General features: G+C 36.2%; 1 protein-coding gene across 2 annotated transcripts in view; it reads right to left on the reverse strand.

Moving 5' to 3' along the window:
- Window positions 1-23,751, reverse strand: part of HDGFL3 (HDGF like 3) — a 59,571-nt gene extending 35,820 nt beyond the window's left edge. For both annotated transcript variants that reach the window (XM_079128480.1, XM_079128479.1), the window contains exon 1: window positions 23,622-23,751. In XM_079128480.1, coding sequence (XP_078984606.1) covers window positions 23,622-23,705 — 84 coding nt within the window. In that variant the 5' untranslated portion in view covers window positions 23,706-23,751. The remainder of the gene's footprint in view (window positions 1-23,621) is intronic.
- Window positions 23,752-24,118: the final 367 nt, after the last annotated feature.

Raw genomic sequence — 24,118 nt, forward strand, 5'->3', positions numbered from 1 at the left:
GGCCAGTTGTTAACTAAAACATCATATGGCATATGATGGGTGCCTTCTCTATATACATACTTACATAAAATAGACACCAGCCCCTTTTCTATCATGTTACAAATGTTTTTCAAAATTTATCATTTCATGACTTTGTTATATTTACTTTTGCTAGCAAAAATTATTTTTTATGTAGTTTTTTCCTTTATAGCTATGGGTTTGTACCTTGCTTAAAAGGCCCTTCCTAAGATTACCAAAAGAATTCTCCTGTATCTACCCTAGCAATATTTTTTTGGTTTTGATGAATTATTTTCTTAACCTAGAAATATTCCTAATATCAGGTATAGAAAATGGACACTCACAAAAAAAATTACTGGTAATATAAATTGCTACAAATATTTAAGAAGTTGATATGACTGTTTATATATAAAACTTAAAACATACCACATAGCCTAACAATTCCACTTCTACAAAACAATCTATTTTGTGAAAATAGAGCCTGAATATATGACGATAAACAAACCAAAATGTTCACTGAAACTCTCCTGCCAAAAGAAGAAATAACTAAAGGGCTATCAGTGTAGGAATAGTTAACTAAATTATGGTGTATACTATTGCATATCACATAGTCAAGATCTATTGACTTGGAAAGCTAATGATAGAGCAAGGACAAGTGAAAAGAGCAAACTTCAAAGTAAAAAATGGTAAATCATATAAGCATAGAAAAATATTAGGAATGGGATACATTGAACTATGAGCACCAGTTACCTCTGTGGCATAGGTGTGGTGGTGTTATAAAATTACATTTTCTTCTGAAATTAAAAACAATTTAAAAAAAATGCAGATCAATAAAAACACAGAAACATAGGGTCTATCCCAGAAAAAGCTAGACTCAAAAGAATTGTAGAAAGGGATTCTTATTAAAGAATGACTAATATGTCATACCCTGTTGCCTATGTTTGCTGAGGGCTTTCCTTTAAATAGGCCCTCTAAATAGCAGGTATCATTGGATAGAAAGAGCACTTTTGCTCACCTTTTGCAGAGTTTGCTGGAAGTATCCAGTTCCAAATCTGGCTTGAATTTCTAGGAACATTTTGTTCTCAGAACGTTAACCATTACTTTCCCATCTTCCCAGTAGGGATCCCTAGCTGGCCCTCCTCCAGTGAAATCTGCCTAATTACATGCAAGATTTTATATAGTACATTTTATGAGAGAATTTACAGCTTTATTCAGATCTTCCAACCCCTGCCTCCTCCCCCACCAAAAAATTTAAAGCAAAGGGATTATGTAAAGCTAATTTCTGACACACATCTTCTATTTATTTTTTGTGTTAAAAATACAATACGTTGACCTAAAGACTGCCTCCTCAGTATTTGTTTTATTCAAATCTGGTAAACACATCTTTCCATTTTGGGGTTTTATTTTGCTTTCTCTTCTATGTTAGGTCAGTGTCTTATGAACATTATATTGCTGAAGTTTATTCAAATGAAAAACATACAGGCTTATAATAAAATATCTGGCTTTTTAGTGCTTATTTTCTCTGTGTATAGTGTTTTTCTATAAATTATAACTCAAATACTTTCACTAAAATTCTAGAAGCGCTTTAAATATTTCAAAAACACTATTAAAACAATATTTATACAATAAGAAGATAATATTTACTCTAATCTGAAACAAGATATTTAATATTTTCCTCTCTTCTGCCCTTCCCTTTTTCATTCTGTATTAATCTTTTCTCCATTTTTCTTTGTTAGGTTCCATGTTTGGTTTAATAAATTAGTTAGTAACAACTTTTCTTCTTATAGTGACTTTAGGAAAGTGCCCAAGGCAAATGCCCTCAAACAGCAGGAAGAAGGCAGCCCTCAAATAGCAAGAAGAAGGCAAACAGCAGATGAAACAAGATGTCAATACAAAACTATTTCAGTGTCAATTTTAGCTGAAGATTTGAAATATATATATAATATGCTCCCAAAAGAGATAACCCCATGCCAACTAGCAAATAATGCAGTTAAAACCCTTTTAAACTAGCTCTAGTATAACAAACATGTCTGAGAGGGCAAAAGAGTTGGGAATTATTAAGAAGATTTTTGGTATGTTATGGGTCTCAGACCCCTATTCCCCAAGGACCTCAACCTATTGAAGGCAACTTCACTTTGGAGAGCTTAAGACATGTCTTCTAGAACTTGGAAGTCACAGAAGGCTGGTGTTTGACTCAACCCTGAGAAATCTTGAGAAAGAACACAGGATTTTCTGGTTAGGTGCTCTGATAGCAGAGTGAAATGGATGTTGACTGCCCTTAGTATGGCTTGCACTTTCCAGTTTCTTGTAAAGAATGTGAGTCTTCATGCAGGAGGTATCACTATACCAGACCTTAAACTCTACTATAGGTAATAATAACAAAAACGGCATAGTACGGACATCAAAACAGACAGGTAGATCAATGGTACAGGATAGAAGACACAGACATACCCACATAAGTACAGTAACCTCATACTAGACAAGGGTGCCAAAAACTTACAACGGAGAAAAGATAGCTTCTTTAACAAATGGTGCTGGGAAAACTGGAAATCCATATGCAGTAAAATAAAAATAAACCCCTATCTCTCACCCTGTACAAAACTCAACTCAAAATGGATCAAGGATCTGGTAATTAGGCCTGAGACCCTACACCAAATAGAAGAAAAAGTAGGTCCAAATCTCCATCATGTTGGCTTAGGATCAGACTTCCTTAACAAGACCCTCATAGTACAAGAAATAAAAGCAAGAATCAATAAATGGGATAGATTCAAACTAAAAAGTTTTTTTCTCAGCACAGGAAACAATCAACAATGTGAAAAGAGAGCCTACAGAGTGGGAGAAAATCTTTTCCACATACGCTTCAGAGTACTCATCTCCAAAGTTTATAAAGAACTTAAAAAACTTTACACCCAAAATACAAAGAACCCAATCAATAAATGGGCGAAGGAACTGGGCAGACACTTCACAGAAGAACATATACAGGTGATCAACAAATATATGAAAAAGTGGTCATCACCCCTAGTAATTAGAGAAATGCAAATTAAAACCACCCTAAGATTTCATCTAACTCCAATTACAATGGCTACTATCAGGAACACAAGCAATAATAAGTGTTGGTGTGGATGTGGGGAAAAAGGCACACTCATACATTGCTGGTGGAGTTGCAAATTGGTACAGCCACTCTGGAAAGCAGTATGGAGATTCCTCAGAAAGCTTGGAATGGACCCACCATTTGACCCAGCTATTCCACACCCAAAGGACTTAAAATCAGCATACTACAGTGATGCAGCCACATCAATGTTCACAGCAGCTCAATTCACAATAGCTAGATTGTGGAACCAACCTAGATGCCCTTCATCTGACGAATGGATAAACTGTGGTATATATACACAATGGAATATTACTCAGCCATAAAGAAGAATAAAATTATGGCATTTGCTGGTAAATGGATGAAGTTGGAAAATATGCTAAGTGAAATAGGCCAAGCCCAAAAAACCAAAGGCCAAATGTTTTCTCTGATAAGTGCATGACAATATATAATGAGGGGGGTGGCAGGGGGAAGAGAAGAATGAAGGAACTTTGGATGGTGTAGAGACAAAAGGGGTGGGAGGGAGTGGGGATGGAAAAACAGTAGAATGAAACAGACAGTATTACTCTCTATATATGTATGATTACATGAATGGCATGAATATACATTGTGTACAACCATAGAAATGAAAAGTTGTACCCCATTTGTGTACAATGAATCAAAATGTGTCTGTAAAAATTAAAAAAATTTAATTAAAAAAAAAAAAGAATGTGAGTTTTCATGGAGCATTAACTAGAGACAGTGTGGGGTTGTCTTAAGTCCAAGAGGGCCATTTGACGCTGTGGCAACTGCAGCAGAAAAAAGCTGAAAATGTACCAGGATAGAGTGGGGTATAAATGACCACTGAGAAGAGATGCATTTGCCTGTATTAAAAGTCAAGATGAGATAATCCCAAGAATGTTGTTTGTGGGGGTGTGGGAGGCTGTTTCTAAAATGGTTCCCCATTCCTAGCATTCATAGCTTTGTGAAAATTCCCTCTTAGTGTGGGTTGGACCTAGTTACTTACTCTTAATAAATGGAACATGGGAAAAGTGACCTTTTTTTTTTTTTTGGTACTGGGGATTGAACCCAGGGGTGCTTAACCACTAAGTCACATCTCTAGCCTTTTTTTATATTTTATTTTCAAACTAAGTGGTGGTCTATTTTAGTTTAGATGTGAGGTGTCCCCCAAAAGCTCCTATGTGAGACAATGCAGGAAGGTTCAGAGGAGAAATGATTGGGTTGTAAGAGTCTTAACACAATCAGTGAATTAATTCCTGATGGGATTAACTGAAATGATAGGGTGTGGCTGGAGGAGACTGGAATTGGGATATGTATTTTGTATCTGGAGAGTGGAGTCTCTCTCTCTCTCTCTGCTTCCTGATGGTGGGAGCTGCTTCCCTCTGCCACTCTCTTCTGTCATGATGTTCTGCCACACCCGGAGCACCGAGGAATGGAGCCGGTCTTCTGTGGACTAAGACCTCTGAAACCGTGAGTCCTGAAATAAACCTTTCCTCCTCTATAATTGTGCTGGTCAGATCATTTAGTCACAGCAGTGGAAAAAGCTGACTAAAACATGGTCTAAATTGCTTAGGTTGGTTTTGAACTCGATTACTCTTGCCTCAGCCTCCCAAGCCACTGGGATTACATGCGTGCACCCCCACACCTGGCTCTGGCTGTCATTTCTAAGGTTAGGTTTCAAAAGACCATGATTTCTCTCTTGTTGACTCTTGCTTTCTTGCTTGTTTGCTCTAAGGAGGTCAGTGGCCATGTTTTGAATTGCTCTATGCTCCATGAGGCAAGGAACCTAGGACAGGCTCTGGCTAATAGTTCATGAAGAAATGAAGTCAACAATCCATAAGGGACTAGATCCTTCTAACAACTACTTAAGTAAGCTGAAAGGTGGACTCATTCTCTCATCAAGCCTTAAGATGACTGTGCTCCTATAAAGACCCAGAGGCAAAGGATCCAGGTATTGCATGATTCTAGAACCACAGAAACAATGAATTAATAAATGTGTATTTTTTAAATCACTGTTTCAAAGTAATTTCTTATTATATATACATTTAATATGGATTAGAGTACTATAACAAATAATATTACAAAGATAATACTATAATTAATCTGGAGTAGTTTTGAAGAAACCACAAAAAGAATTAATGAGCAAAAGAACCAGCTCTAAACAGTTGCTAAGTCCAAACAGAATCAACATCAGCTCATACAGTTATTAGTCAAGTAAGGACTTTCCTGGGCTAGGGATGTAGCTCAGTGGTAGAGAGTCTCCAAGGAGACAGGAGAAAAGTTAATGTCACATAATGGGTTTGAACAGAGAGAAGAGACACAACAAAGCTTCAAAGGGGTAAAATGAGGAAAGAAAGAAGTCACAGCTCTTTCTCCCTAAAGTATAGGGAGAAAAAGGAAAGGTAGGGACAGGTCAAGATAAGAAACCAAGTTGTACATAAAGACAAAAGAAATCAGGTAGGCTAGACCTAACATTTTGTAAATGGTAGTTAGTAAACCCACACGTCCCCAAGGTGTTCCAGGAAGTTTGTGTTATTAATGACAGTTATTATGTTTACTTTCAATTAATTATAATTTAGGATTATCATTTTAGTGACAATCTTTTCACATTATATACACACATGCACATACACTTTTAACATAAATGGGATACATCACAGCTGTTTTACCATGAAATCCTTTTTCTTTTCAAAGACATGTTTGGTAATTGAGAAGTAGAGGCACACTTCCTTGTCTCCCAAGACTTGCTCACTTCAGGCAATCACTATGTATAACACAGTATGCTTTTTCTCCAAACATAATCACAACCAAATGTTTTATACACGAGCAGAGTTGGTTTTTTGGGGAGAGGAGGAGAAAGGAGAGTCCATCATGTTTCTCTCACACACAAATACACATTTTATATTTTATAAACCTCTCTGTCATGAAAAATCCTTGAAAGCAACTGGCATAAATCTAATTAATTTGTTTTTAATGGTTGCATAATAATCCAGTGATTGGATAAAATATAATTTAATCTTTCCCTGAGGGATGGGCATTTACCTTGTTTACAGTGTTTTTGCCCTTAAAAAAGGTCGCAGTAAGCATATTTATATTTTTTATGCACTGGTGCTTTAATTTCCATGAGATAGATTGCTAGGAGTAAGACTGTTGGATCACAGATTAGGGGTATTTTTCATTTTAATAGATATTACCAGGCTGCTTTCAGAAAAGGCTATAATAATTCACATTTCTACCAAGGTATGAAATGACCTCGCTTCCAATCGTTGAAAGCATTAGGTGTTACTGCTTTTTTAAATTTGCATTTCCCTGATTAATGGTGAGGTTAAGCATCTTTTCATAGGTTTATTGGCCATTTGGATATGCCCTTCAGTGAACTGCCTATTCATATCATTTAAAAATTTCTCTACAGGGGTTGCCTTTTTACTATTCATATGCAATATATTAACCTGAAATCTCTAATTTCCATTGCACATATATTTTCCCATTACACTTTATATCCACTGAAACATTTTCTTAGTTTCTAGACACCTACATTGTCCTTACATATATTTTTTTCCTATTTCACCATCCACCTCTTCTTAGAAGCCTCCTTTCATAGCTCTTCTCTACACATACTCCCTTGGTGATTTCATCTAATTCCATCATTTTAAATGCCATCTGTATGTTAACAAGTCTCATATTTTTATTCCCAAACTTCAGATCCTTCTGAGCTTCAGATGCACATAAACAGGAGTGTCTCAAAGGCATCTCAAATTTAAGAGTTCTAAAACAAACTCAATCTTGTGGCCTAACCTGCTTATCCTTTGGAATTTACCATGTAAGTAATGGCATCACTGTACACTTAACTGTTCCTACCTGGAAAAACGTGGAAGTCAGTACTGATTTTTCCTCACTGACATATCTCATCTATTACTGAATCTTTTCAATTGTTACCTCCAAATATATCACCCAATTTCTCTCACCTACTGTAGCCTTCCCTCCCTGATCCTGTCCTCATCTACAAATGCAAAATTCAACTAATGCCTAAACTTCTACAAAAGTCTCCTGAGCCCTTTGTATCCACCCCTGCCCCATTCCCAACTTACCCCCAACAATCAATTCTTTGGTCCCTAAACATAAATCTAATCATGTCATTTTCCTATCTCCAATTCTTCAAAGGCTTTCTGTCACACATTAAAAATACTAAATTCATTACTAAAGCATAAAACATGACACGGCTTTTGCCTGCCTTCCTGAACTTACCTTCTTCCCCATTTCCCCTAATGATTCTATATTAGCATCACTTGTCTTCTTGTTCTCCCTTGAATATGCCAAGCTCATTCCCATGTTTCCCTCAGATAGTTGTGGTTGACTTCCTCTCATAGAACACTAAATTCTGACAAGTTTTTAGAAAGTCCTTCCTTCATCAATCATATGCTTCCCTCTTACCTTGTTTCATCTTTTCCCACTACTCTCATGGATGCACTAAATTACATATTACTTTTCTTGCTTATTCAAACATCTCCCCCAAATTAAAATGTAAGTTTCATAAAGACGGAAAAATTTTCCATCATCTTCAAACCCCAGCTCCCAAAACAGTATCTAACGAGCAGTTAGTCAACATTTTTTTAAAAGAACAAATGTCTTATCTTTTGACAATGAACATTGCAATGTTTGCTTGATTAACTACATTAAAAGCAACCAATGCATAGCTATACATCATTCTTTTATGTGTGTAATATTCTTGTATGTCAATGTACTGCAATTTAATTTTTCATCCTCCATCCCAGGACTTGGGTTGTTTATGTTATTCTGACATTATGAATCATGTTGGTAAAAACATTTCTGTATGCATCTTCTAGTTCAGGTGTTAAATTTTTCTAGGGTGTACAACTAGAAATAGAGATGTTAAGTTAGAAAGCATGTGAAATTCAAGTTCACAACATAAATTGAAATTGTTTTCCAAAGTGGTTGGAGCAAAATATACTCTTTTAGTGGGGTTAAAGAGTGCCAACTGATCCATATCCTCTTCAACATACACTAGCAAAACATTTTGATTTTTGACAATCTCATAGTGATCTTAATTTGCATTACCCTGATTATTAATAAAGTTGAGCACCTTTACATATATTTATAGGCAGTTTGTATTTGTTCTATGAAATGACTGTTCATTCCTTTTCTATTGGGCTTTTTCTAATTGATTCTGTGTATACTAAAGCTTTATTGGTTCCACGTGTAGCAGGCATCCTCTCCTAGTCTACAGCTTATCTTTTCAATTTCATTATAGAATTTTTTTCTACTGAACAGAAGCACTTGATTTAATGTATGCAAATTTACCAATCTTTCCTTTCATGGCTAATCTTTTCTATGTTCTTGTCATGAAATTCTTCCCTACTTTCAGAACAAAAGGATGTCCCTTAGATGTTCTAAGGCCTTTCATACTTCCAAACACGTAAAAATAATTTTTGTATGTATTGTGAAATGGGGACTTAATTTTATATAGATACTATGAGTAATTAATTCATGGATATTTACCCCATATGGAAATCATGCCAATATTATTTAAAAATAGTACCTCCATCTGTAATGCTACCCTTGGCACCTACCCATGGATTCTATGTATCTGTGGATTAGATTTTGACTTCACTTTCTGTTCTACTAGTTAATACATCTCTCTCTGAACCAAATGCTATTTTAATTTACCACTTATTACTACTACTTGAACAATTCTGTTTTGATATCTTGTAGGACAAATTCCATCACCTTATTCTTTTTGTTCAGAAATGCTATGTCGAGGTCATCTGCTTTTATATGAATTTTAAATAATAGCAACAAAAATATAAAAACACATTTATAACACCAGCAAAAATATAATGTACCTAAGAATACATATAAAAATAGATGTACAGAAAATTTTAAAAGACATAAGAAGATCTAAATAAATGGAGAAGTAGACCACCTTAATGGATTTTAGAAAACTTCAATGTTACCAGATGTCAATAATTCCCAAATAATCCATTTGATACAATTCGAATCCAATCAAAATCCCAAGAGCTCACAGTGTATCTCAAAAAGTTAAGTGCCTCAGTTCTCATTGGAAACATATAGAACTGTAAGTTTAAGACATTAACAAAAATATTTATTGGAATATAAAATCTGTTAAGTGTACCTATTTCCAACCTCAATCTTTCTTTGAAAGTCTAGAACATTTTATTTTTTATACTTCTGATAATTTTGAACTATCTGCCCTGTCTTTTTCAGTTCATGTTTTTGGCATGCTGACTCTGAAATATACTTGATGTTTAATTATCATTTTTCTCCTTATTTTTGACTCTTACCACTTCTTTTGTTTTCTAGCTATATTCCTCAAAGTCTGGCTTCTATGTCCCTAATTTGTTTTCTGTAACACTGATTCTGCTTGTTATTTGGGATGTTTATATACTTGTTACTCTGACCTTTCTTATTTAACAGTCATTGTTCTCATCCTATTTTTCTTCATTTTAGGAGCACAAATATGAGTTAAATACCATAAAGAAGGGCTCTGGTTAAGCATAAGGCATAATACAAAAGACTAAAGGGCTTTGGAAGAGGAAAGAAATAGCAGAAGACTGAAAGGAAGAAATACACTGTATAGGTTCAAATTTAGGATTGGTGTAATTATCCCCAATTACTCTGAAAAGAGGGACATGTGCCCTAGATATTAGACAAAAGGCAAAAATTACTGAATTAAAGCACGATAATGCCATCAAACGCCTTAAAAATTTAAACTACATTAAACTAAATTAAATGACATTCTAAGGATTTAGAACCATCTGCTAAATGCATCCCCTTGTAATTTCTCTCTTAAGGATAAAAATGTAAAGATAGTTCTGATGTCTTTCAAAAGGGTTTAATCCAAAAATAAACAAAATAAAAATACATGCCACTTTGATGGACATGTATTCCTGATAAACTTGCTAAACAATAATGGAAAGTAAAGAGTAGCAAGGAAATACAAATACATGACCCAGATATAAGAGTGAACAATATTGGGTGCTTTGATTAGGAAGCTGTTAATTTTTAATGGTTCAATGTAATTGTCAATTAAATAAGCAGCACAATGAACCAACTGTAATAGTTCCACAACTTACCCTTCAAATAGGGGATAAGACTTGGTTCTTGGAACAAAAACGTCCAGACAGGACAGCACTTTCAGGATAATTTTCTCAGAGACTGTATCTTTTAGTTTATGTATCAGGGATAAAATACACCCCTCCAAAATATGAATAATTCTAGAGTAAATTTGGTCCACCCACTTTGGAAAACAATTTAAATTTATGTTGTGAACTTGAATTTTGCATGCTTTCTAACTTAACATCTCTATTTCTAGTTGTACACCCTAGAACAAAATTATAAGCATGCCTGTTTTTGTCAAATACAGGTAGTAGTTCAGCTAATCCATCTTGATCATCTTATAACAACTGATAATTCAATCATTTAATCACTCTTGGACATTTCTGAACCCTATCTTATTTTCCTTTTTTTAAATTTTATTTTAGTTGTCAATGGACCTTTATTTTACTTATTTATATGTGGTGCTGAGAATCGAACCCAATGCCTCACACATGCCAGGCAAGTGCTTTTACCACTGAGCCACAACCCCAGCCCTCCTTTGCTCTTAATCCTATTCAACTGATTAATTTAAGGCCATGCCTGGGCACACCTGTGAACTCTGTCTTCAGTCTTTTTTGCATCTTTTCGTCACTTCCTTTTTTGTCCTATTCCATGAATTTGGACATCTGTGAAATACTGGTAATATCACAATGTTCCACTATATGTATGTATGAATGTGTGTGTGTGTATATATATATATATATCACAGAATATTATATATATATATATCACAGAATATTATTATATATATATATATCACAGAATATTATTCAGAAAGAAAGGAAATTCTCACAGATGACAGGTGACAAAGATGAACCCTAAGGATATCATGCTAAGTGAACTAAGCCAGTCACAAAATATATTAGATAATGCCACTTACATGAGGTACTTGGAGTAGTCACATTCACTAAGGGACAGAAGGGCTGCAGTTGTAGCTCAGTGGTAGAGCCCTTGCCTAGCACGTGTGATGCATTGGGTTTGATTCTTGGCATCACATAAAATTAAATAAATAAAATAAAGGTATCCTGTTCAACTATAACCAAAAATAAAAAAAATTAAAAAATAAAGAAGACAGAAGGTACCTGCCAGGAACTAGCAGGTAGAGAATTGAGAGTTTAACAGGCACAAAGTTTCAGTTTCCCAAGATGAAAACAGTTCCGAGATAGTGGTGATGGTTCCCAAACAATGGTAAATATATACTTACATGCTATATATTACAAATTGTACACTTGGAAATGGTTAAGAGGGTAAATTTCATGTTCTATTTTACCAATATTTTTAAAAATTAAGAAAAAGAAATAATTTACAACAAATACAGTTTGTTCCAAGTCTTTAACCCTTTCCTTGTGCAAAACTTTTAAATTTTCCAAATTTTATCAGAATTTCTCTGTCAAAATGGATAGTGTAAATTCCTTATTTTCTTTTACTTCCTGGAGGTGAATACAGAGAGTAATGAATTTCAGTGCAGTTCTTTCCACTAACTCACTCTAACTCTGAGCAAGTTGGGTGGTCAAAAAGATTAACACATTTTAATTTTCTCATCCTCTCCAAAATAAGAACACTGGAAGTTATTTTAAATCTTATGTCTCAGAAGGTACTACCATTTAACTTTTCATTAAAGACTTCAAAATTGCAGGGAGGAAAGAAGCAATAGAACAAAATATAAAAGAAGCTTCACTCAGGATTTAGTGTTCTGTCTCTATGCAAATGCCATCTTATTAGAGAGTTTTTCCATGAATATTCTATAAGATAGAAGCATTCTATCTTCCCTACTCCTGCTAGCATTCCTTATTCCCCAAATACTTATTTTTCTCCTTAACACTTTCTATCACCTGAAGGCATAGATACCTACATATGTGTGTGTGTGTGTGTGCGTATTTTAAACATTCTGTACTTACAAACCCTGTCCCTACAACAGCACTTGGAGTACAGGCACTCAATAGATAGCTATCGAATAAGTGGATGCTTAAACCTCCATTACCAGAGACAAAACACGATGTACTATAATGGTTTATAGGCTTTGGAGATATTTTCCAGTTGATCAATTACTATAATTGGACAAGCTTGGAGAAGACACGTAAAATCTCTCAAAACTTCAGTTTTATTTTTTTCCGTCTGTAAAGAGGAAAATATCCATAGCATTGGGTACTGCGATGATTTATGATACAAAAATTCTCAATAATAAATGCTACAACTTTAACTGTTTTTATAAGATAAGCCAACTTAATCGGTTCCCTCTGAATTTCTATCCTTTGACTCCAGTTCCACCCATTGAACATTTACCGAAGAAGAAAAGAACCAAACTACCTATTTAACTTCAATTATGCATTAGTACTTTAAACTAAATTAACTCTTTTTGGTTTAACTAAGTTCTCCAAACACCCTAGGGTAGGTAATACTATATCTTAGAGAAGGGGAAACTGAGGCTAATGGAGAGTAAGTAACTTTGTCCAAGATCACATTTATGAGTAGCAGAGTTTAACTTAAAGAAGAATCTGCATCAGTGGAGAGAACCTTACAATATACATGAGCCAAGGGATGAGAATTTTTAAAATGCAGTATACTAAAATTCCACAGGCAAAAGTAAGGCTCTCTTAAAATCTGTTCTTTGAATTAGCAGGTCACGGTGACCTCTAGGATAGGGTGAATAAAACCCCAGTAAAGCCAGTTCTAAATGAAGCTTGCCTACTGAGGGAAGCCAAGACAGCAGTATGTGAAAGATGACAGGCAAAATAGTTGCAATCTGAAAAGAAAGAGCCAGTGAAGGTGAAGAGCTGATGACTTAAATTAGGAGAACAAAGATTAGTTTAGGTCACTTTTCTGTCCACAGCACTTATAGAACAATAGCAAGCATTCAAAAATATTTGTTTAGAATTAAATGGAAGAAGAAAGAGGAGGGGGGCCTGAGTAAGGAGGATAAGAAAGGGGGAAGGAGGAAACATTTTTTGATCATCTGTTAAACTCTAGCCTCTTTGTGTTCATAATTCTTGAAACAATCTGGAAAGGAAGACATTATTGTCTGTATTTTACTCATGAGTCCACAGAGGCTGACATCAGATAATCTGCCCAAGGTCATTTATCTACTGAGGAGTAAAGGCAATATGCAGAAATGGTTTCATCTGCCCACAAAGATTTTGCTCTTTTATTGCACCTTACTGTCTCCAGGGAGAAGAGACACAACTATGCTCCTCTGTAGCCAAAGGAAAGAGAAAGAGAAAGAAAGAGAAGTGGGGGGAGGGATTAAGGGAGAGGGGAAACAAGGAAAGAAGGGCAGGAGGACTTCAATTTCTAAGCAGACAGAAATCTGTAGTTCAAATCTGTTGGCATATATTTTCTTTATGAAGTATGAAGGTAAAATAATTTGCTGAAAATGAGGGCAAAGGAGTTGAAAGAGAGTGATAAAGGTATTTATTAATATCTGAGGAAGATGTACAAGGAACTAACCCCAGATAAGCAAAAGGACTAATGGGCAGCACTAAAGACCTAGGTGAACTTAAATTTCAAAGCAGCCCACAGTCTACATGTCTGTGCCAGAGCAGAAGTATGACCCATGAAGCGGTTAGTAGGGTGAAGATATCAAAGCAAAATAAGAGACTGGGTGACAGCTATTTGAGTTACCAAGTGGGGTATAATCTGAAGGAGTGAAGCTAGGAAGGAGCTGGTATACCAAATGAAAATGGAGAGGTCAAGGGCTCACTTGCAGCTTACAATATTAAAGGAGAGAAAACTTTAGTGGAGAGTAAAGGAGTCTTCAATCACTATCATCTGTTTCATGTCAACAAACCTCTCCAACCAAGAGCTCTCCTTAAGTTGCTCTACTTTTGTAATCTGTTTTCACAACACTAGAAAAACAAGGAACACATTTGTTCTGAGTTACCTGATCCTTTGTAGTTAAATAAATCTTTGACCTAGATAACGAACTTATTAAAAATGAAGACCATCGTATTTCATAATTCTTCATCAAAGGCTTTGTCTTCTCCCTGCCACCCCTATAGCACAAAGTGGGGCCAGTAAACAGCAATAACCACAAAAGGCTGAGCTGGAGAACAAGCAGAATTTCTGAATAACTGCCACACAGAAATTAACCTAACCTTATTAATTTTGTTCTAAGATATTTCCATTTAATATAGTGGGGCTATTTTGTAATAGTAATGTATTTATTTTGTATGTCAGTCAGCTAGAAATTGTATTTACTGTATTTTCCAGAAGTTGAAGAATGCCTTCCTATCAATACTAGTTCTATTGAAATTGCTGTATCTCATAGTAGTAAGAAAATGTCTTTTTTGTTGGGCACAAAGTAATTAAAAAGGAAATACAGACGTTTTTGAAATGTCTTAGTCCCAAAGACTTTATATCCACTTCAGAAGGTACCATAAACTTGCCTTATAGATCCATTTTTTCTGAACATAACAAAAGCTCCTTATCCTCAGTTACAGATAGCCTGCCAATTTAGTTCCACAAACCCAAGAAATCCCCAGAACCTCTATACTACTAGCCAGGGTACATTATGTAGTCAGATTATATTTAACTAGGTAGGCAGCAAATGCATGGAGCTTATTACCCTAAGAAGGCATACATATGAAACTTTAATAGCTTATAAGATAGGCATATATTTACAGCTTAAAGACTAGCATAAATATGAGGTTAGAAATGTTTGATCTGTACATTTATCCTTTTGAGGTCAAGGGAAATTCTGACCTGGATGATTAAACAATCTAACACAACATCACTTTCATTTCTTATATTCATGCAACTCTCTTATAGGATTGTGGCTATAGTAGAATAAAAAGAATGCATCATATATAGTAAGTATGATTTGGTGAATTTTTTTCTGGTGTATGTGTGCTGAGATAGGAATATTTATTCCTCGCTTATGATAAAAAATAGTCTGAAAGCTACTAGACTGCATTAGAATCAATCAACAATTACTCATTTCCAAGGTCCAAGTATTTTTTTTTTTTTGACTTAATGTAGTAGTCTGGTGAAGGAAAAAAAAAAAAAACACTTTACCTTAAAATAGTTGATTTCATTTTTAAAGTCAAAGGTCTAGAGAAAATTCATTTCAATTCATTCAACATACGCTAACTCAAAAACTTAATGGAAAATTTATAATATTTCTCCCTCTAAATATGCATTTCCTCCAAATTTAAAGATGTCTTTAGTACAAAGGTTCTACTTCAGTGTCCAAAAAAAGACAAGAGAGCTAAAGCTGAGCTTATAGACATTCCTGCTTACATAAATTTTTTTTAATCTTTTGTGAAATTCATTTTTATATGTGCTAACTACTACTTAACCTATTACTTAAAACAACTCTCAAACATATTTTGCAGTAGAAAACTGAGAAGTTACTATGTTACTGAGAACTTTCCTGCTGCTAACACTAACTCTACTGCACTATGAAAATTGGACACCTCCACTTCTGGGCAGCCTTAGAGACTATAATCAGAATCAGCAGGGAGCTTGAGTCTCAGTAATTAAAGAAGAGTGGTTTATTCATAAATCCATTTGTATGCCAATGTGGTCCAATTTATTTTGCTCCCCAGTACTGAAACCATGTGGAACCTCTAGAAATGTTCCCATCAGATTTGGGAATCTTACAATGATAAGTCCCCACAATTTCCAGAACCCAGAGTCAACCTCATTATTATAAAACCACAAGGAAATTGCTGAAAACACACCCACCAAGCCACACAAAGCATTTATAGAGACTTTACTAGGTTCCATGAATTGTGTAAATAAGGAGTTTAGTGTTCCTATGAGGTAATTATTAGGTACTTAATCAGTCAATAGTTCTCTCATGTGGATTTTAACATTGGATTCCTAGATAAAAAAGCAGGGAAAGAGAAGAATTATCATTCTCCCTGTTTTACAAAGGCTGTAAAACAGATGCCCAACCTAAAAAACCAAGACAGGTGGAATGAGGTACATGTCTCTTAAACCCTGGTCAGTTCTCTTGCTACACACATTACAAGGCTTCCTCAGAAATCTGCAGGATGTCATTCTGAAAGTTTGAGCTCATCAATCATTAGATTTTTTTTTTTTAAACTTCTGTGTGGCTTTCTGTGATTATACAGATAGTTATTTTACCAGACTAACTATGGTAGTTGGGCTGAAGGATTACCTACATGAATGGCAGCGAAACACTGAAAAATATTGTAAGGATCAGGAATGCGGTAACATGATGAAATCTATACAGGATATAGTCTTTCTTGTGATTTAGTTTCTAGGACCTACTGAATCAGTAACTCTCCTAACTACCCTATCTGAAGTTCACAGTGTATGTATACATTCTGTCACACATAAAGGTTTTGGAACCTATAACTAAGTCAATACCACGCTATTAATTTAGAATTGATTTTAGTGGTTCTCTGCTTTCTCTAATGACTTATTTTTTTTTATACACTCCCTTGCATCAGAGGGCTTTCAGAGTGATATAAAGAAAGATAATACAATCTTCTACAAGGAAATGTTCTTTGACTTAACACTGCCAGTTTCACAGCACTTGTAGGTAACATATGCATATACACATATATACATTTATGGTCTTTCTATACACTGCCAAATACTTCCTCAGTCTTTTAACCTAATCTGATGTCATATCTGTTATGTTCTTGTGGCATTCTTAATAGTTAGGGATTAAGATAGTTAATTGTGTAACCTTGGGTGGATTTCTTAAGCTAAGTCTTGGGAATAACATCTACCTCACAATAGTGTTATCATATATTTTTATTTTAATTTGTAATAAAGACATATGCAATACATGATATTCTCATATATTCAACCTAACTTGTAACTAAAGAAATTTTTATATTTATTAAATTGACAAAGATTTTTTTTTTTAAATTTGGATCACTAACTTTTAAAGAATTTGTGAGAAAATCTTTTAAATTCTACTAGTAGATGTATAAGCTAGTCAAAACTTTTCTGGAAGGCAATTTAGCAATATAAATCCAAAGCTCTAAAATGTGCACATGCCCCTTGACTCAAATATAATTTCCACATTTGTCCTGGAGAAAGTAACTATAAGTTAGCAAAAAGAATGTTTCCAAGTCTTATTTTATAGTTAAAAACTGAAGATAACCTAATTATCCTAAAATAAGGGTTATAATTTATAATAGGTTCATATCACAAATAATCAGACAGCTATTATAAATGATGTTATAGAAACACTGGTTGCCATTAAAAATCATTTAAGATATAGTATTTAAATGGGGAAAAAGGTTGTACAACTGTACAAATTACAAAAATGACATACCTACATATACAGAAGCTTATTCATGTTTCTTAAATTTTTCTTACAATTTTCTTAAATATTGTCTGTGCAACAATTAACATTTATAACCTGAAAATCAATCCATTCCTTTTTAAATAGCTGAAAATATTTCACATGATTTACAATTATGAATCAGTTGTTGCAGGTGCAAAGACCACTACTGACCTTTAAGGGTGCTTCTGGCACTTCTACTTCATCTATAGTAAAGGACTAATTTTTGGTATTTTTAAAAATATTTAATTTTGTTGCAGACTGACATTTTTTACAACATAATAAAAAATAAAAATGAATTACTAGATACAAAATTAAAAGGCATATAAAATGCAAGCTTCAGAAAATTTTAAAATTATTATTTACAAACAAAGTTACTCATCAAATTAATTTTAAAGTTTCTATACTTTCGCTTTCAATTTCTTTACTTATTTTGTCACTGACAGGTAACAGTTCACAGAGCATGCTAATTTTAAACCATTGTCCAAAAGAATAAAACAATTTCTTATAGTGGAGATTGTGTGGAGACCTGACTTCAGAGAATTAATATTTTTCAAATCATGGGGGAACAGTAGTCATTATAGCATTCCAAAGGGGATGTGCCAGGAATATATATAGATTCATCTGGTTAAAACTGGAGCACTGGAAAATGTGTATATTGGTCTTGAGAGTTTAAGTTATTTGCTCCAGTTTAAATGAAAGAAATGAAACAATCTGCAGTTCCGTGGCAAAAATTCAAGAGAGTCCCTGGGGAAAGGGCTGAGTGACTCTATGCCACTTTACTTGAAGACTGACCTTTTTGGGAATCAGGCCAAAGTAATGAAAACTATAAACATCTTACTTTACAGTGAGATTAAAAAATTTAAATTCCAAGTGACTCCCTGGAAATATGTGGTATGCGGTCCAGAAATAAAGTCTCATATTGTAGTGTCTTACTGTCAAAGGCAAAAAACAAGAACAAAACCCTGAAAATGCTATGGGCCAGAGACTGATAATTCCCAACAAATATTTATATTAATAAGGAACATAAAATATTTAGTATCATGTTTTAAAGCTGTTCCAAATTTAATCCATTGGTAGAAAAATTTAAAACTGCACCTAGTGTAAATGCTCAATAAAAGTTCAATGAGTTCAGCTCTTCAGGCTGTGTGGAATGATAGAGCTATATTTCCAACCTTAAATGAAGTTTCTAAAATAGTAAAAAGGGAAACAAACAGGAAGATGCAATTTGGACAGAGGACTTGGAAGAAAAAAAAGCTCACTGAAAACTAAAAATGGTGAAATTCAACCCACAGAGAAGCTTATAGTATTAGACCTTTTTCCCAATCTTAAATTGTTTTTATAATTAAGGCATAATTTACACAGTATAGTACACAAATCATAAATGTGCTGCTTGATAAATTTTCACAAATGTGTATACCCATATAACCACCATTCAGATCAAAATAAAGAATAGTTATAGTGCCTTCTGCCAGTCAGTAACTCCCCTATACCCACTGATTACCATTGGTCAGTTTTGCTTGTTTTCGAATGTCACAGAAAATAGAATCATATCAAATGTACTCTCTTGTATCTGACTTTTTTCACTCAACCATGTGTTTTGGGGGCATCAGTAGTATACTCCTTTTTACTGCCAAGTAGTATGTATTCCACTGAATGAATATATGACCAATTTATGTATTCATTCTCCTGATAGTGAACATTTGGATTGTTTCCAGTCTTCTATTATTATGGCAAAGTTGCTATGTATGCATGCTCTTATATAAGTCTTTTGGTGGACACAAACACTCATGTGTCTTGGGTGTATGCTAGAACAAACCATTGGGTCACAAGGTAGGTATGTGTTTAACTTCAGTAGATCAGGCCAGATTTTTAAAGTGATTATACTAATTTCCTAGTAGTAATGTCTGAGACTTCTCATATAAAATTTTTATTGTTTATTTAATTCATTTTTAAGAGACAGAGTTTCGCTATGTTGCCAGGCTGGCCTTGAACTCTTGGGCTTAAGTGATCCTCTGCTTTACCCCAGTAGCTGAGACAACAGGTGTGTGCCCAGCTATGACCATCTTTCTAAATCAGATCTCACAAGAAGCAGGCAAAAAATATTCCAAAAATTAAAGACTTTAAAGAACATGGCTATAATCTATTACTGTTAATGATATTTTGCCAATAAAAAATTAAAACATTTAAAATTACTTATGTCATGCCATTGCTTTCAGTTTCTTTTTTGGTCTAATTTATAATGTATGTAATATAGTACAAAACACAAGTGTGCACAATTTTAAAAGTAACTTTACATATATTAGGAACACATGCTCAACTTTTTTTTTTTTAACTAACTGGGTACACAATCAAGACTTCAGAGACTCATGTTTTTTGTCTAAGTATTTTTTTAGTATTAAGATAGCTAATCCTTAGACATAGACAAACTTCTAATTTTTCAATCTGTACATAATAAAGCACACTCCATAGAAATAGTCAGTTGCTATTTTAATGTTAAAATAACATATTTGGTTGCCTTGCAAGCACAAGGCCCTGGGTTCAAATCCCCAGCACCGCAAAAAAACAAAACAAAACATACTTGAACAGTGGGGGAGAAGGAGGCAAGAGAATAAGATATCACCAGGAAAGAGGCATGAGGGAACTTCCTGAATTCTGGTACTATTCTATATTGGGGTAAATATTACACCAACATGTACATTAGTCAAATTTACTAAATGGTACATTTAAGTATGCTTCATTTTATGTATATTTTACCTCAAAAAAGGACCTATAAAAAATATTAACCTCTAGTTAATTACATGCATGTTGAAGTGTCTAGGAGTAAATTATGGAGATATGAGCAACTTACTGTGAAATGTATTAAAACATAGACTTGTGCATAGACAGAGGAATGGGCATATGAATAGATGCTATAAAGCAAAGTGAAAATACTGGGGATGTAGCTCAGTTGTGGAGTAACCTGCCTGGTATGCCCAAGGTTCTGAGTTCAATCTTCAGCATCATACACACAAAAATAAATAAATAAATAAATAAATTATATGGCTATTAAAAAAAACCTTACAGAATCTAGATAACAGATCCATGGGAGCTTACTGTATAATTTTTCAACCTTTCTGTATGCTTGCAATTTTCATAATAAAATGTGGGGAATATAATCTAAGAGTTGAAAAGTGTCTATTTAAAAATAGTGTAATAATAAAAGAGTAAGTTAGAAATTCAAAAAAGAAACATTCCAGCACTGTTACTTGGTGCTTTTTGATAAAAGTAGTCCTCTCCTAACCACATGGTTTCAAGATCTCCAAGTGGATGCTTGAAACTGTGGATAGTATCAAATTCTAAATATACTGTTTTTTCTTGAACAAACATAACTATGATTAAAGTCTAATTCATAAATTAGGCATAATAAGATATTAACAACAACAATAACATAAAACAACAGTACACTGTAATAAAAGTTATTTCAATGAGATCTCTCAAAATACTTTGTGGTTCAGTACTACATTTTTACACTGTGGAAAGTGAAGCCACAGATAAGAGTGGGGGCACTACTTTACTATCTGTGTGGTGAGAATTATTCTCATTTAGACTAATAAATTGAAACTCAGAAATGATTACAGAATATTTGTGCCCAGGGTCACAAAGTATGAGGCCCAGCCAAAGACTGAATCGAATTTGCCTAAATTCTGAATCCTCTTAACCTATGTGCCTCACAAGGGGCTGTCTGGGACCAAACATCTTCCTTACAGCAGGGAAGTTGCTTTTTTATTCCTGCATGGGCCAGCTCTATTAGAAAGCTTCTTCCTTCAGCATGAACTGAAATCTGTCTCCCCATGTTTTTCCTTCCAGGTGTGATTCCTAGGGGTCATAGAGAATCTGATTCCAACATGACTGACCATATCAAGTCTTAAGCATTTGAAGTTTGAAAATGCAGGATTTTTTCCAGTTAGTATTTTATAGAATCATTTACAAAGATACAACTAAGTTAAAAAAAAAAAAAAAAAAAGATAAAACTAAGTGTAAAATGGGGATAATGCCCCATAGAATTGAGATGAAAATAAGATGAGAACATATGTGAAGCATCCTCTCTTTGGAAATTTTAACATGCCACTCATTATAAAATACCTTAAAAAAAGTCTTAAGTTCTTGAGATGGTCATGGCAAGTGTGAGGAGACACAGATTTTTCTTTCTTGTATCTATTTTATCTAAGAACTGGGTGAAGCCATGCCTGGTGGCACATGACCGTAATCCCAGTGACTCAGGTGGCTGAGGCAGGAGGATTACAAATTCAAAGCCAGCCTCAGCAACTTAGGGAGGCCTTAAGCAATTTAACATGACCCTGTCTCAAACTAAGAAATACAACCCAAAAAAACCTGATGGATTTCGGTTCCTAATTTTGCCTTGATTTGGAATTATAACTTTGAGGAATCTTATGTACTATTAGATATACAACTAGGAGCAGTTCTGTAGCACTTTTGTGTTTCACAAATTACTACAGGTGGCCAACCTGTGCAAGCATCATGTTAATGAAATTTTAAGTCTATTTTCTTTTTGACCTTCTGAAGATATTTTTTCAAAAATAAAAGAAAGCTATTCCACTACAAGGAATGACCAACGGTATTGACAGCCTTTAGTTCACTTTTCAGTATATATTTTCATAGAACATCCAATGCTGTTTATTTCTTCCCTGACAAATGTATTCAGGGATTCCCTAATGTACTCCTGTAAGTCACAAATCTTACTCCTTCTAGCAATATATTACTAAACCATATTTTTAAATCCAAGTAGCTCTACTTTCAAAACTTTGCCTTATTTAAGAACCTACAGTTCAGAGAAGTTACATCCAGAACCTAATGGAATCTGAATATGACTGTTTTATCATCTTGTTATCCCAGGTTGTTAGTGTTGGAAGGAATTCTAGAGATGATCATTTTATACTTGCAGAAATGGATATGCAGACAGTTGAAATGATTAGTACATAACAGGGCCTGAGCTAGATACCAGGTCCCCAATTCCTAGCCCAATGTTTTTTCCATTTTACAATCATGCCAAACCAAATGTTAAAAAAAAGTGATTATGTCCAACCACTGCCTCAACTTCACTACATTTCAGTGGGGCCACCCATGATGTCACTTCCTTTTGTGAATGGGTGTATTTCCACCCCCCTTGGTTTTGCTATCTTTACTTAACTACAAAACAGCATTCTAGTGCTCACACTCTAGATTTTGGTGTTTTTCTCCTTCTTCCTGAAGAATACCAATACAGTCTCCGAAATGCCTTGCTGCTTCTTTTCACTGTATTTCTTATTTCAAGTATTCAGTTGCCAACTCTTACAAAATTGTCTTTCTTCCTCAAAGGGTTTAATAAAAATGTTTAACGCTATGTAATACACGCAGACGCTTTCTAGAGAAAGCCCAGAGACAACCTTGTTACCAGGAAGAGAGATATTGTGGATTACAACGGAGGCCAAGAATAAGGTTTGGGATCCGACCTAAAACAAATATGGAGGTGAAATGGCACAAGGAGCACCAGTCAATGAAAGGCTGCAAGCTCTCTTCTATTTGATGTCAGTTTAAGAGAACGATGGGTTCCAGGGAGGCACGCACCCGGGACAATGCCAGGGCAGGCGGGCACCAGAATCGCGCTCAGGGGAAACTCAACAAGTCTGGAAGGTGCAGGATGCACCCAGATGCTTGAACGCCTGCCAAGAGGCCCCGCTGGCCTCTGGATGACCACTACCCCTTTCCAGGATTCGCCGCCACGCTCGCCGGCTGGTGGACGGCCGCTTGCTCTAGGTTTCCCTGCCCGCCCGACGTCCGCCGGACCCCGGCGTTTGCCAACCGCCCTTGCGGGGGCCGCCGCCTCTCCCGGCCCGCTCCCTAGTCCCACGGCTTTCCGGGAAGACTGCCGCGCCGGGCCTGGGGACCGGACCCGCCTTCGAAGCGGGCGGAGGGATGGCGGCAGGCGGGCGCGGCCGGGAGTCCTTGCCTCGGTTCCGTCTTCCTCAAGCAGCGTCGCTTTCCCTGGCAGCCGCCGCGGCCGGCCCTGAGCCGCAGCTCCGCCTGAGAGATGGAAGGGGCGGGCGCGCCATCATGAAGGGAAAATGGTGGGCGGCGGGCCGCGGTCACAGTACTTACCCGCGCCGGCCAATGCGGGTAGCCCTTCATCTTGGCAAAGACTAGGTCGCCTGCTTTGTACTCGCGGGGCCGCGGACGCGCCATCCCGGACGCTCCCCTCCCGGGTCGTCCTTGGTCGCCGCGAAGATGCCGGGAGGCCGCCCCCGCGGGCCGAGGGCTGCGCCGCGCTCCCGCGGGCCTCGAACCGGGCGGGCGGCCGCGCCGACGAGGGGAAGCGCGAGGCGGCGGCCGAGGCGAGTGGGCGGGGGGCTCAGCAGGCCCGCAAATCACCGCCCGGCAGCGGGGGAGGGGAGCCCCGGCCGCTTGGCGCTCGCCCGCCGCCGCCGCGCGCTGTTCACAGGCGCCGCGCCGCTAGCCTCATGCCGCCGCCGGCCTGCCTCCCGGCTCCCGGGCGCCGCGCGAGCGCCGGGCCTCGCGCCGCCTCCGAATTCCTCCTCGGGCAGCGACCGCAAACACGATCTTATTATTGTTCTCGCGCGCGCTCAGCATCCCCCCGC

The sequence above is a fragment of the Sciurus vulgaris genome (assembly GCF_902686455.1).
Source record: "Sciurus vulgaris genome assembly, chromosome: 2".
NCBI lineage: Eukaryota > Metazoa > Chordata > Mammalia > Rodentia > Sciuridae > Sciurus > Sciurus vulgaris.